This window comes from Bubalus bubalis, chromosome 1 (genome assembly GCF_019923935.1).
Source record: "Bubalus bubalis isolate 160015118507 breed Murrah chromosome 1, NDDB_SH_1, whole genome shotgun sequence".
NCBI classification, from domain to species: domain Eukaryota; kingdom Metazoa; phylum Chordata; class Mammalia; order Artiodactyla; family Bovidae; genus Bubalus; species Bubalus bubalis.
The window spans coordinates 121,984,623-121,999,706 of record NC_059157.1 but is presented as its reverse complement, the minus strand read 5'-3'; the positions used below and the strand labels follow the sequence as shown (position 1 = coordinate 121,999,706).

General features: G+C 36.1%; 1 protein-coding gene across 8 annotated transcripts in view; it reads left to right on the top strand.

Moving 5' to 3' along the window:
- Positions 1–14,083, top strand: part of LOC102396581 (interleukin 1 receptor accessory protein) — a 150,458-nt gene extending 136,375 nt beyond the window's left edge. For 6 of the 8 annotated variants that reach the window (XM_025286529.3, XM_006060983.4, XM_025286509.3 and 3 more), the window contains 3 exons: positions 1,356–1,499; positions 2,819–2,962; positions 12,775–14,083. In XM_025286529.3, the coding sequence (XP_025142314.3) occupies positions 1,356–1,499; positions 2,819–2,962; positions 12,775–13,493 (1,007 nt within the window). In that variant the 3' untranslated portion in view covers positions 13,494–14,083. Of the gene's footprint in view, positions 1–1,355; positions 1,500–2,818; positions 2,963–5,669; positions 8,792–12,774 lie in introns of those variants that run through there. The other 2 variants (XM_044943587.2, XM_025286538.3) reach the window with 2 other exon arrangements.
- Positions 14,084–15,084: the final 1,001 nt, after the last annotated feature.

Sequence of the window (15,084 nt, the reverse complement as noted above, 5' to 3'; positions counted from 1 at the left end):
CTTAGCCCTAAGAGGGCAGAGACCCTTCCTGTTTTATCTACTGTTATAACCTCAACAGCTTCTAGCAAATGGTAGATGTCAATAAGTAATTGTCAAATCAACTAATATATAATTTAAGCCACTTCTGTTTCAGATCCAGAAATATTTTGTTCAATCTCAAACTCTTAAGTTTCACTAGTAAAACTAATAAAGCAGCCACATGAAGTTACAAATACATAGTATAATACTAGACTTATTTTTGGGCTTCCCTGATAACTCAGTTGGTAAAGAATCTACCTGCGATGCAGGAGGCCCAGGTTCAATTCCTGGGTCAGGAAGATCTCCTGCAGAAAGGATAGGCTACCCACTCCAGTATTGGGCTTTTCTTGTGGTTCAGCTAGTAAAGAATCTGCCTGCAATGTGGGAGACCTGGGTTTGATCCCTGAGTTAGGAATATTCCCCGCAGAAGGAAAAGAGTACCCACTCCAGTAGAGTCGGACACGACTGAGTGACTTTCACTTTCAGACTTATTTTAAATATCACATAGTACTAGACTTATTTTAAATAACACTACTTAGAAGTCTGTAACATTATATCCAGAAATGTTCATTCAGTTCCCAGAGTTCTCAAGATAGGTTGGATGAAGAAGACATAGTCTCTACCTAGACGACTATAACAATGTACAGTTTAATAGTGAGTGAGAAAGAGTGGAGAAGCAGTCTTATAGAATGTATATCCTAGAACTGTACACCTGAGAGATACTTTCAGAGCCAAGCATACTCAGCATTAGGTGGATACCCTCATTTTCTGTTCAATGATAATAAAATTGTTGAGGCTTATTGCCAAATATAAAGAAAAAGAAATTAAATTTCTTCCGTATGGCACTGGACAAGAGGATGAAACTAAGACTGGTATAAACACATTAAAATTTTTGCTCAGTTAGCTGCTCCAACAATTAAAGTTCTACAAGTGTCGTCAGCTGGTCTAGTAAGAGCTGGACATAGGTTGGAGTTACGCTTTCCAAAAATATTTTTGAGAAGATTTAGTTGTCAGTTTGTGAGTCAGATTGGATGACCTTTTAAGTTGTTCCCAATAAGATCTGTTTTAATTTGTATTATCATCGAAGTGTATTCAAATCATATAATTGTTTAAAAGCACCTTCTATGTCAGTTTCTGGAAACAAAAAGATAAATAGGTCACAATCTGGTGTTAGAACATAGTGCTCAACCTCCACCATGTGATCTCTGCTTGTTCACACATATAGGTCAGGTTCATGACTCAGCTGCTTGGTTTAACCAGCTATTTGCAGAATGATGGGTCACCATGACTATCGTGCACAAATCAGTTTGTTTCTTTGTTGGTCTCTCCAATGATAGCTCCAAGGTACACAGTGGAACTGGCATGTGGCTTTGGAGCCACAGTCCTCCTGGTGGTGATTCTCATTGTTATTTACCATGTTTACTGGCTGGAGATGGTCTTATTTTACCGGGCTCATTTTGGAACAGATGAAACCATTTTAGGTGAGTAATGAAAATTTCATGTATATTTCCCGACTGCCATCTTGAGAAAACATATTGGCTTGATAAAACCTGGATTAATTGGAAGATATAATCAGACTAACTTCGGTTTTAGCCCTTACTATTGAAAATCTTTCTAATGCATATTATTCTGATTTCTTGGGTCAATATATGATTTAGTCTAGATTGGCAGTATCCAAATAGAAATACAATATGAAGCACATATGTGATTTAATATTGTTCTAGTGGTCACATAGGGAAAAAGAAAAGAAAAGTGAAAATAATTTTAATAATTATGTTATCTAACATATTCAAAAGACTATCATTTTAGCTTGTAATTTAATATTATGTTAATAGAGATATTTTAGTCTTACTTTTGGTACTAAAAAATCTTCGAAGTTCAGAGTGTATTGTGTTTTACACTTGCAGCATAGCTCCATTCAGACCAGATACATTTCAAGTGCTTAATAGCCACTTGTGGCTTGTGGGTATTGTACTAGAGAGTGCATGTCCACACTTTGTACTCACGGGTTATCTGTGTACCAGAAGAATCACATGAGAGCTTACTAAAAGGAGCATCTAAAGGCTAGCCCCTATTATGAATCAGCATCTACATTTCAACCGGATTCCAAAAATGATTCATGTACACATTATAGTTTAAGAAACAGTTTTAGTGCCTCTATGCCAGGTGACAAGAATGAAACATTTAATTATCAATTCTAATACCCATCCCATAAAGTCTCATTGAATGGCTTGTAGAAGAGACAGGCACCTGTATTTTTAACAAGAGATGATTTTTATAATTAGGCAACTGGGAGAAAAATTGGTTCATCAAATCTAAGCATATTTTAATTGTAGGTATTTTCAGGTATACATAATTTAGACATTTCTCAAGGTTTTGCTCAATTTATTATTCTCATATATTAGTGAGTGACATACGAGGGCAGGAATTAGAAATGTTCTGCATGGTATTTTTGCCAGCATCTACGACTGAGTAACTATTTGCTTCCTGATTCCGTAAGTTCATAGGTGAATGAGCCAAACCTCACTCATTCTCCACTACAAAATCTGAACTCAGTGAGATGAGAGTAGAAGACACATCAGATAAAATTTGCAATTACACCTTAAAATAGTCATTTTGCCTGGAGACCTGTCACAGGTGGGAAATCACACTGAAATCTGTCAGCTAATTCACAAGTGCAAAAAATGAAAATGTCTAATATCCAAAAGTTTTTGATTTAAGAAAAAATACAGTACTATTGAGAAACTTTCCTAATTTATATTGGATCTGTGTTTTGTGTCTTTTATTAAATTTTTGCTAGATGGAAAGGAATATGATATTTATGTATCCTATGCAAGGAATGCTGAAGAAGAAGAATTTGTATTACTGACCCTCCGTGGAGTCTTGGAGAATGAATTTGGATACAAGCTGTGCATCTTTGACCGAGACAGTCTGCCTGGGGGAAGTAGGTATTTCAGATGAGTACAGGTGATGCTACACTGAAAAGCAGAGTAGACCTGTAGCTTCAGGTCACATGTAAGAGTCATGGCACAGTTCTATGTTGACATCTTTGGACATTTAAATGTCCAGTTCATTTTGTAATAGATAGAGACTCTCTAGGAATAAATATGGTCTTCCCAGATGTCTCAGTGGTAAAGAATCAGCCTGCCAACGCAGGAAACACAGGAGATGTGGGTTCTATCCCTGGCTTGGAAAGATGCCATAGGTAAGGAATGCCAATCCACTCCAGTATTCTTACCTGAGAAGTCCCATGGAAAAGGATCTTGGCAGGGTACAGTCCATGGGTCACAAAGAATCAGACACGACTTAGCAACTAAACAACAACAACAGGAATAATTCTACATTATAAGATGCAGATTATTCAAGTGCAGTTTATGGTTTTAAAATATTTCCCCAGTAAGCTTTAAAAACAATGTGAGAAAAGTGTAGATGCAGAGTGCATTGGAGCTCTGCCAAGAGCCATAGCTTTAAACATTTTGTTTACTCACATTTAGATTTTTAGAAGGTTTAACTAATTTGCCTAGAATTTTTTCATAAAGAGTGAGTTTAAAACATTTGTATACAGATGAGATTTACTCGATTTTGCAAAAAGTGAGGTGCAGAAGAGAGTGCATGGAATCCTCCATTATATTACTTACTGATAGTAATTAGAATATTTTCCTTCCTTTTTTTCATTCTTGTTTTCTCGCAAACCAATGCTGCTCAAATCTCCTCTTTCCTTGTGTCTGTTTCTTCCTTCATATCAAATTACACATTTGAAATGAGTTTAACATTTTACAAAGGTCAGTATATCCTAATAGGTATAAAAAGATTGAAATGTTGAATGATTTAAAATAAAATGTACCTCTAATTTTCAGATCCAGACAGTAACACATAAAGTGATGCTACATTCAAGTCTCTTTTGTAAATGCATGATAGCACTCATAAACCCACTGTTAAACTCTGTACTGTTAAAATGCATTAATATCTCTAATCTTTACAACAAACTAATTTATTTTCTTCCCCTAAATCCTGTTTACATTAATCACTTAGTATATTTCTTAGTTATATTGATAATTTGAGAGAGAGAATAGACATTAATTTTTATGCTTATTTTGAATTAGTGGGATCACTTTATGTCCAAAATCATCATCCAAAAGTCCATCATGCTTCCGTTCTGTAGGAGATATCTCTTTCAGCATAATTTTGCCAGAAAATGCTGACTTGACTATATAGATAAAGGACAAATCCCACTCATTTTGAAGCTTAAAATCTTAAATAATTTATTCATCTAATTATTCATCCATAAGTCATTCAACTGATATTTACTACTATCTGAACAGTTATGTGAAGATACACAGGATAACAACAATGTAAGACTCCAGCAGGGATTGATAGTTCTTTGAAGAATTCAAGTTCTATATAATTACTCTTGCATTTTGCTTTTGATGACTGATTTTTGTGATCTTTTGCATTCTCCCTGCTGCTTTTACTCAGTCCTCTTTCCCTCTAGGTCTCTTTCCCTGCTTACACACAGTTAATCAGCAACAGTGCTTGGAGTGGACAATTACTTATTCCTGGATTCTCCTCTAGGCTGCACATGCTATTTTAATTTCAACTCTCTCCCCATTGCCTCTGTACCTGTGAAGATTAAAGGGCAAAATGACTGCTCGGGGGAGTGGGGAGTATGGTAAACCTTGAGATGGCTTTGCACAACACTGGTGCATTCCCTGGAGTTGCCTTCCATCTGAACCCCAGGAAAAGGATTATTCAGTCCTTGATAAGCAACCTCGAGGAGATGGATTATTCCCAAGAATTTAGTGACAGGAACTAATCAGAACCCTTGACAACAGAATAAAATTATACAGCATTTCCATTTTCCCCTGCTGCTGCTGCTTTTTCGACCTGAAGAAACCATTTGCTTGCCAGTGAAGGCACATGCATCAGCTAGCAGCTGCTGAAACACATGGCTTCTTAGTAATGATAGGAGTTTAAGGAGAAAGATTCAGGGACTAATTTAGGCTCCAGAGCAGAGCAGAATAGAAAGCTGAGCTGAGAATGTGATTCCAGTCAAAATACCATTCAACTGGTTAGATTTTCTTAAGTTCCTATTCCAGTGATATAGAATAGTCTGTGTCTGGGAGGTGCCTGACAGTAGAGAGGGACTACCAAAAAATGAAGTGTTTTACTCTTGCTGTTCTGTGTTAGTGAAAAGTGAATTTCTATGATTTAGCACTATAATGTATATTTTTTAATACTCACTGGCAGTAGAGAGTTAATACATGGGTATCTTTGGGGAGAAAGGGCTCAAGACCTGATTTTGCTGGGCCAAAATATACCACACAGTTTGAAGAAATTGATTTCAGTACTACCCACACATTCTTCATGTCCCAAATGATGCTTCTGAAGACCAAGGTCATAGGAATACATTTTGGCTTTATGCTTGTTTGGAATTCCTTCAGGGTTGGAATATGTGCATTCAGTTTCTATTCTCCCTGAAGAGAGTGACATTTTCTGAAGAGAGCAATTGGTCTAAGGATTAAATGTTGTTAATCAAAGTTTCACCCCAATTCTCAAACTATTATGCTAATTTCTTTTCACTTGCTCCTCAAGCCCCATACTTGGAGGGAGTTCTTGGCCATCACTAATGCCCATGGTGTTTTCTTTCCCAGTTGTCACAGATGAGACCTTGAGCTTCATTCAGAAAAGCAGACGCCTCCTGGTTGTCCTAAGCCCCAACTACGTGCTCCAGGGAACCCAAGCCCTCCTGGAGCTCAAGGCTGGCCTAGAAAACATGGCCTCTCGAGGCAGCATCAACGTCATTTTAGTGCAGTACAAAGCTGTGAAGGAAACGAAGGTGAAAGAGTTGAAGAGGGCTAAGACGGTGCTCACGGTCATTAAATGGAAAGGGGAGAAATCCAAGTATCCACAGGGCAGGTTCTGGAAGCAGCTGCAGGTGGCCATGCCAGTGAAGAAAAGCCCCAGGTGGTCTAGAAGTTGCGAGCAGGGTCTCACTTATTCATCCTTGAAAAATGTATGAAAGAGCCAGTGAATGATGGATGAAAAGATCCAGCAATACTCCAAGAAAGAAGGATTCCCCTGCTTTATTCCCAGTGTGTTGTTCATGGACAGAAACAAATTCTATGGAAGCCTCCCCATAGAGATAAATTCAGGGTTACTGTAGCAGAACTGTTCTGCTTCCTCAGGCAATACAAAGGCTTAGATCCACCACTGGTTGCCAGTGCCTGAGGTCACTCCATTTTTTGCAAGAATTGGTGATGCAAAATTCCCCTTCTGCATCCTCCATTCCTGTTCCTGTTCATATCTATTCATTCACGCTCACTTTCTCTCTCTTTTTGGAATAATCTTAATATTATGAGGAAGCCTTTGTTATTGATTTAAAGAACCCTTATAGATGAGTCATCTGTTAACAAGGTCATTAAGAGTTTCAAGTATAGTTTTCTTTTCTTTTTATTCATCCCTTAAAAGACAATCAGGGCCTAAATTTATCTTTGCTAAGGAAAATTAACTCTTTTGCTCATCCTACTATGCTAGACACTCTCACAGCAAGACCAACACCATTTATGATGTTATAAAGCAGGGTGACTGTAAACGTTCCTTATGATTGGCTTAAAGGGCTTTCCCGCATTGTGTCCTGTCATCTCCCCCACCACCCCATGCACTCTATCTCAGGTAGTTGGTATCATATTTGTCACCTTGAAAACTATGTAATAATATTTTATTACAGTAAACTCCCAATTATCTGTAGGTTGACCCATATCCATCACTCCATCTCCCTACCTCCTGCATTTTGGGTCAGTCATTCAGAGCATGCAGGTGGCTCCGCACATGATTCATTGGAGAGGAAGCTTCTCTTACTGGTGCTAATATTGTGTAAAAGAAGAGCAAAAAGCTTTCAAGGGCATTTTCTGTCTTATAAGAAAAGCACAGAACAGGGTGTTTGTCAATTTGTCTTTTAATCTTAGCTTTGCTAATGTGAATATTAGGAAAATAATTTCTCTTTACTTGTTTCTGTCTCCCCGTTGTAAAGTGTTCAAGTTAGACTTAGGGACCTTGAGAGTGCTTTTAGCATTAATACTCTAAAAGTATTAACTGGACCCTGAGTAGTTTTCATATTTTATTCACTGATAAGTTAATAACACTCACTTCAAACAAGTTAGACTGAAAAGTCACTGTCAACTAAACATGTTTTAGTTTGTATAAGTAAAACTTTACTGTTCTTAAGACTTGGAAAAGTAAAAACTAAGTCCAGGGTTTACAGAGTGGTGAATATCTATGTTACATATAGATTTTTTAAAAATATATATGTATATACACACAAAATTATATATATATTGCATATATACACATGAATTACATATACACACATACATACATGAATTGTATATATATACACACACACTACACACACATATATATGTATATATATATATATCCACATATGACTTTAAATAGTCATTGGCACAATATTACAAAGTACTGGAACTCTTATCCAGTTTTTAAATTATGTTTTTTACTGTAATATTTTTATGTCACTGTTTTCTGCACATTAATAATATTTGTGAATTTACAGCTCCCAGAGTAGTTGTTGTTAACTTCTGCCCTCCCTAAATTAGTAACAATAACTTACTACTGCCACAGTTGATCTGGGTGCAGTGTAGGTCTGTTTTGCACAGAGCTTCCATGGTCACTGCTAAGCACTAGCCAGCCCTCTAGCATTAATGGACCACCTACTATATTCTGAGCACACATACTTAGAAATTATGTTAATCTTAGTGCTCAACTCTTGGAGAGACAAATCTCTATTGGACTTTTAAGTAAGAAAGGAAAAGAAAGGAAAAATACCTATAAATGAGCCTGGGTGTCCTATGAAAAATAATAATTCATAATTTAAGGAAATTCTTATCTTAGTAGTATGAATGTTGATAAACTATTCTAAAATTATCTCCTATATTTGTGTCCTTCTGATTACTAAAGTCTATTTAATAAATCATTTTTCTATGGAGGAGTTTTTATTTTAAATAAAACAAAAGCTTCATGAATCATTGACTATAAAACTATGGTATGGGGGTCATCTTGGATCTAATGTTTTTAGCTTAGTTAATGCTTTTCATTATTACAAAGCACAAGTACTCCTTCTATTAACCCTTTCATCACAAGACCAGAGGAGAACTGACCCCAGATAAGATTTGAATTTCAATTCAAGAATGAGCTTTAGGTAGATGAGGGACAGCCCCATTATCAAGGGGCCATTCTCTTGCCAATGCAGCATCTTTTTGCACTTTTGGATTTCATATTTATGCTAAATGATGTTTGGTACCCCTAGAAACTTCTAGATAACTTTTGTTCTATTTACATTACTGTATTTGCTACTGAATGTTTTCAAATGCTAAAAATCTAAAGCAACTCAAATCGAAATGATATCTCATCCTAAGATAATTTTGTTTCAAGAGTTCTTTTTTGTTTGTTTGTTTTATGATCCAGCAGCTGCCCAGTACAGAATATTTGAGAGAGAAGGAGAAACATACATTGGAAAGCAAGGAGAAATCACTCTCTAATATTAAAAACAAAAGTATCCAATGTTAAAAAGAAATCTCAAAGGTTTTAGATATATGGTATACAGACCTTCTGCACCCAATTAAACAAACAAACAAACAAAAAGACATGATATATAGAGTGTCCAATTACACAACCCTATAAAATAATTTCATTTTTTATGCAATGTAGTTTGGATGATTCCCTAGTATTCTAATAAACAAGTACTCCATTGTATTGGGGAAAAAAAGTTTCACTCCACTTGTTAATTATCTATTTCCTTTCCATAGGTTTTTCATATTTTAAGACTATCTTTTTTATTTTATCCATAAATGTTTGTATTTTCCATTTTCCATTTGATTTGTAAATTTGTTTATTTTAAAAATAAACCATTTATTTTCACCATTGAATTTTATTTTGTGCATGTGTTTTATGTATTTTTCATGTTTGGGCATAAGAAATGAGAATAAAAAGAATGATACACTTAGAAAAAGAAATGTTTTAAGGGACATTAGTTTTCTCTTTCTGAGAAAAATCTGAAAAAACTGGGAACTTCAACTCAACATTTTCTTTACCTCTGAGTAAAAGAGTTACTTAAGTACAATGGATTGATCTAATATACCAGACATCTGTATGTGTCTGTGTGTGCTTGTGCACACATGAATGAGTGTGGAAAGAAAGAGTCAGAAGAGAGAGAATGAGATGGAGGAAAAGATGAGGAATAGAGACAGAGAATAAAGAAAGGCAGATAGAAAGAAGAGAGTTTTAAAATAGAGACACAAACCTATTTCTTTTTGTTCAACTTGAAACTTGGACAGTTAACGGTAATAGCTTACCTTTTATAGGTTTTCAACTCAAAAGCAGTTGCCTTAAAAAAGATCAACTAACAATGCCTTGCCTTTAGTTAACAGGTGATTGTTTGAATCAGATATTCATTTCTATTTCAAACAAATCAGTGATAAATATTTGAAAAGACATTTTCTTTTGAGTTAATATTAGGTCTGTAGTAAAAGGGAGCTTTCTTGCTTTTTTAAATAAATCTTATTTATTCCAAAAATATTTATTGGACCTCTATAACTTAACTGGTTTGCTTAGTAAAAATTTTCCTCCAAAAAATTTCCCTGTTTCAAACCAGTCTCCAAAGAGTAGACTTAGGATCAATGCATGGAAGTTACAAAAAAGCAATCCTTACTCATTTAAGAAACAACTTCAAAGCAGAGTTGGAACATAATGTATATTACTATCTTTGGAGATATAAGCACCCAGGTGATGCAGAGGTAAGGAATCCTCCTGCCAATGCGAGAGATGCAGGTTCAATCCCTGGGTCAGGAAGATTGCCTAGAGAAGGAAATGACAACCTACTCCAGCCTATTTTTGCCTGGAAAATTTCATGGACAGAGGAGGCTGGCAGACTATACTCCATTGTGTTGCAAAGAGCTGGACACAACTGAGTGAACAACAACTGAGGTTATTAGGTCTTTGACACAGGTAAACATGAAGTACAACAGGAGACGCATTCAGCAACTTATCTATTTCTCTGTTTCTACTCAAGGGATATGAAGTATTCTTAGCAATGGGCTAACTAAGTATTCCAGTAGTATATTGTCCACTTTTATTTTAAACTGAATACACAGAATTTTAAAACTTTGAATCCACAGTTTAAGTTAATCCTCTAAAGTTCCTGTTAGGGGTTGATTTGGAATCAATATTAGTCTATACATTATTTTAATATTGTGCTCAGTAAACATTGGATAATAATAATTTAATCAAGGTGATTAATTCAAAAGCATAACATGCAGTAGACATTGACCTATAGATATTGATAAATTGTCCAGCAACCCTACAAATGTGTTCTCATTATATGCATTTTATAGATAGATGAATTCAAATTTTAAAGATACTAAAATAAATGATTATAGTATTAAATGGAGAAACCAGTATTTGAATTCAGATTCGTCTTTCAAATTAGATGCCCCCATTTTTTAAAATCTGTACTTCAAGTTTTAAGAGAGAGAGAGGTTTAATACACTCTCATATATCAATAATCTAGCTAAAGAGCAAAATTACAGTCCTAGTTTTGTTTTAGTTTTCTTTCTACTCCCAAGTTAATACCAAGGATATTGTAACTTTTATAGGCAGGATTATTCTAGAGTAGTGAAGAGTTCTAGATCAGAAACTGTCACTCCAAACCCAATTTATTACCACACACAAAAAAACTGGCCTTATCAATCTATAGCCACACCTCAGGTTTTCTTCTTCTTTTTTTTTTTTTTTTTTTGAGCCAAACAGAATAAACAACCTAATTTAAGATGCCCCCTCCAAATAATAGTCATCATTAAAAAAAAAATTACAATTAACATCCTCAAATATGAAATTTAACAGCATGGAAGATATTAAAATAGGCCATAAAGGAGGCAGTTTCCTTCAAAGTATTATATGAAGAGGCTGAGGTATAGACCAACTCTTATCTGAAAACCATCTTCTAATCTATTCCTCAATGTCTGGAATTCCACCATTCATATTTATTTATTTTATTTTTTTTGCATTACCCTCTCTAAATGGCAAATCCTCCACTTTCAAGTGGATTACCAAAATTAAAAACAAATTTGAAAAAAAAAACCATAGGTTTTAAAGACAATTTTTTTAAAGGGTCTAAGACAATGTTTTATTTTCAAGAATGGTACCCCCTTTGGACAGAACAAACATTTTCCTAAAGTGACTATTTAGAAATGAACCATACCCACAGTTACACACCTCCTCCCTACACGCATGCAATTTGAGTGCACGAGTTCCTTTTGTTGAAAAATTATCCATGTTATCTTAGGGTTATATCATATTCATCATGATACAGGAGAAACAGTAGACTTCCTAAACTCGCATCCTCGGTTTTATGAAAGGTAGAAACATAAGATTCTGAATAAGATAGGAAAGAAAAAGGAGTTACCAAGACACACAGATACACACACACACAAACAGGCTTTGAAGATAAGTGATTGAAGCAAAAAGATAAGATTGAAGCAAAAAGTCACTAAAGTACTTTGTGCTCTTGATAAAGCCAGTCACAAGTTCTTAAACACTGAACACATCTCTTTTGGTTTTCCTTCAAATTCATGTTAAATTCAACAGTTGGAAAGAAAGAATATAGTAGAGAGCAAAGCTCCTTCATTCCCTGTCAAATTCATAATCCAATTCACTGCAAACTTTCAGCTTGTCTTCACAGACTGAAAAGTTTCTCCCTCAGTGCTTCACTCCTGGCCTGAAAAGCACAGGTACTCAGTCTCGTGGTCTGTTCACAGCATGTGTTTTCAGAGTTGTCAACAGCTGCAATTTACAAGTTTGGAATTCCCTTCAGAAAATCTGTTTAAGCTCCTAAATCTCACAATGAGTTTAGCACGGAGTTTATCTCAAGAAGCTTCTGTTAGGTTTTGCCCAAATTCACCACAAAAACTATTGGAATTGAATGCTTGGTGAGAAGTCTAATTGGATGATTTTTACCAGTTATTGTTGTCATTGTTGTTGCCTCTTTAATTGTTATTCAGACCAATTCTTGACATACAGAGAACAAGAAAGGGAATTTTGGTTGACATCACAGTCAATACTATGAACGCTCTGATATGTCCAAAAATGTTAAGTATCAAGAGCTATAACTGTGTGGATCTTAGGAGCTAGTAATGCCCTGTAGATCTTTGCTGATAAGACTGTGTCTGGAGCATTATGTTCAGTCCTGTTCATGATAATGCTCTTAGGTGACATATATATATATATAAACTGAATTGTATTAAGAAAAAAAATCAATAAAAAAAGGGAAGAGACTTGTTACCAATTCATATGGAGAATAAGATATAAAATTCATGAAGTTATTTAATCTAGAGATGAGGAAAAAAATACAATGAGATCACAATAATTATGAAATACTTAAAGTATTTTAAAATGTTAGATCTAAGACCACTAAAGTACAAGGAAACAACTTTTCAAAACAAGAAATTATTTACAAGTAGAGCTGAAATTAGCTGTTTTTAGAGGTGGTTACTTCCTCATCCTTGAAGGTAGCAGACACTGCAACAATAAGAATAGTGTAGATGAGATTCCTTACCGGGGTAGATTATTTAACACTTCGATCTTGTATTCTCAAGTATTCATTGCCTGTCCTCCCTAAGACTGTCAACAATGAACTGAAACTTGTATGTTTTCACTAGGCATTGTCCTTTCATTTTCCTATAGATACAGTGGAAGCAGTTTTTGACTTCATTCAAAGGAGCCGGAGGATGATTGTTGTGCTGAGCCCAGATTATGTGACAGAAAAGAGCATCAGCATGCTAGAGTTCAAACTGGGTGTCATGTGCCAGAACTCCATTGCCACCAAGCTCATTGTGGTTGAGTATCGTCCCCTTGAGCAGCCACACCCAAGCATCCTACAGCTGAAGGAGTCTGTATCTTTTGTGAGCTGGAAGGGAGAAAAGTCCAAACATTCTGGCTCTAAATTCTGGAAGGCCTTGAGACTGGCTCTTCCACTGAGAAGTCTGAGTGCCAGCTCTGGCTGGAATGAGAGCTGCTCTTCCCAGTCTGACATCAGTCTGGACCACGTTCAAAGGAGGAAAAGCCGTTTGAAAGAGCCCCCAGAACTCCAGAGCTCAGGGAGAGCTGCAGGCGCTTCTCCAGGCCCAGACACGATGTCCAAGCACAGAGGGAAGCCCTCTGCAGCCTGCCGGTGCTGTGTCACCTACTGTGAAGGAGAGAGTCAGCTTAGGAGCAAGAGCCGGGCAGAGATCCATACCCAGCCCCAGTGGGAGACACATCTCTGTAAGCCTGTTCCCCAAGAGTCAGAAACTCAATGGATACAAAATGGCACCAGATTGGAACCCCCTGCTCCCCAGATTTCAGCCCTTGCTCTTCACCATTTCACGGATTTATCCAATAACAATGACTTTTATATCCTATAATTACTGTGTGGTGGGTGGTGGCTGCTATTTCTACCAGCCCATTATGTGTCATGAACCTATGGGAATAATTGACATTTTTATCATCTAATGGACTATCAGGTTGTGTCCCCTTTATTGATTTTTAAAAACTATTTATTTCTAGGAGACAAAAGACCTGAAGGACCTGAATCCAGATTTATTGCCTCTAATGGCCTCAGAAGAGCACACTCTTCTTGGGCCCTAGAAGGTCAGTATGTGCAAGTTGCCTAAAGTCTGATCCTCTCTCTTACCCCATGGTTTTAAACAGAGCAAAGAATTTCAGTGTTTCCTTTGAGTTTGTTGACCAACCTCATACTATAAGTCAGTCAGGTGTACTTGGGCTATGACACTTAACAGGGTATGTGCACCTCGAGGGAGCATCACGGAAAGAAGTCAGTTTCAATTTTGGTGGAAGCTGTAGGAACAGGCTCAATGGGAAACCTACAGAACATTTTCCCAGGAAGAACCAAGTACTCCCACACAGGGATTCATAGTGTTCTGTCTCACTGTAAACCAGTGTGCTCTAAACTGCCTAAAGTTGTTAGCATCAATAAAGTTATATTTTTATGTGATTTCATTTGTACTAACAAATTTTTACCTCTCTCTTTCCCTTCTACTTTTTTATGGCTTTTACCTTCATATCTGAAGACTATTCTCTTTAAGGAAATTGAGATTTGGTTTGGGTACTAGGAAAGCTGAGATGTATCTGTAGTTTCTTTCTAGGAATGATCTAGGAAAGGGCCAAAAGAGAATGAGAAAATGTATCAAAGGAAATAAAGAGCTATACAAAAATATCATTATTATTTTAGAAATGACAGCTGAAAAATTCAGTATGGGTAGGGGTTAGGGTAGAGTTTGGTCCATCAATCCCTTCTTCTCATTTGGAATTCTGAGGATAGTCATTCAAATACCTACAAGGGTCAACATATAAGAAGAAGGAGAAAAGAGGGCCACATATAAGTATAATACAATGCTCTTCCTCTAGTACTCATGTGTATATGGACATAGATAGAGATAAATATCTCTTTAAATATTTTAATACAATCATAAAAGGCACATAGCATTTGATTTCCAAGTCAGGGAGAAAATAGAGATAATTAAGCCTGGAGGTGAAGTATATATTTCTTTTAAAAGGACCATCCTTCACTCTGTTTCATTTGATTCCTGTCAATGATTAAGCCCCAGTGTTGAAAGAGTGTCATTTTTCAAATGAATCTCAAAATCCAGATTTTTAAGTAATCTGTCAATTATGAAACGACTTTTAAAAAAAAGTAACAACCTAAACACATGAGCACATATTCACCTAAAGGGCCACTAATTTGTAATTTCTAAAGTATTCACTCAAAAAGCATATGTCAAATGGGTATCCAAATAACCCTGGTGATATTGAGACTGAAGAACACAGACTGGCCCTAAGGAAATAATGGAAAACATTTATTCCCTCCCCAAACTGAAGACATCCAGACACTCAGAATAGGGCTGAACTGATCCAGCACTCCATTAAGGAGAAAAAGCTGGAAAGAGCGTGTCTTCCATCTAGTCTGGTAAAGGGTCCCTGCATGGTGGTTTTACT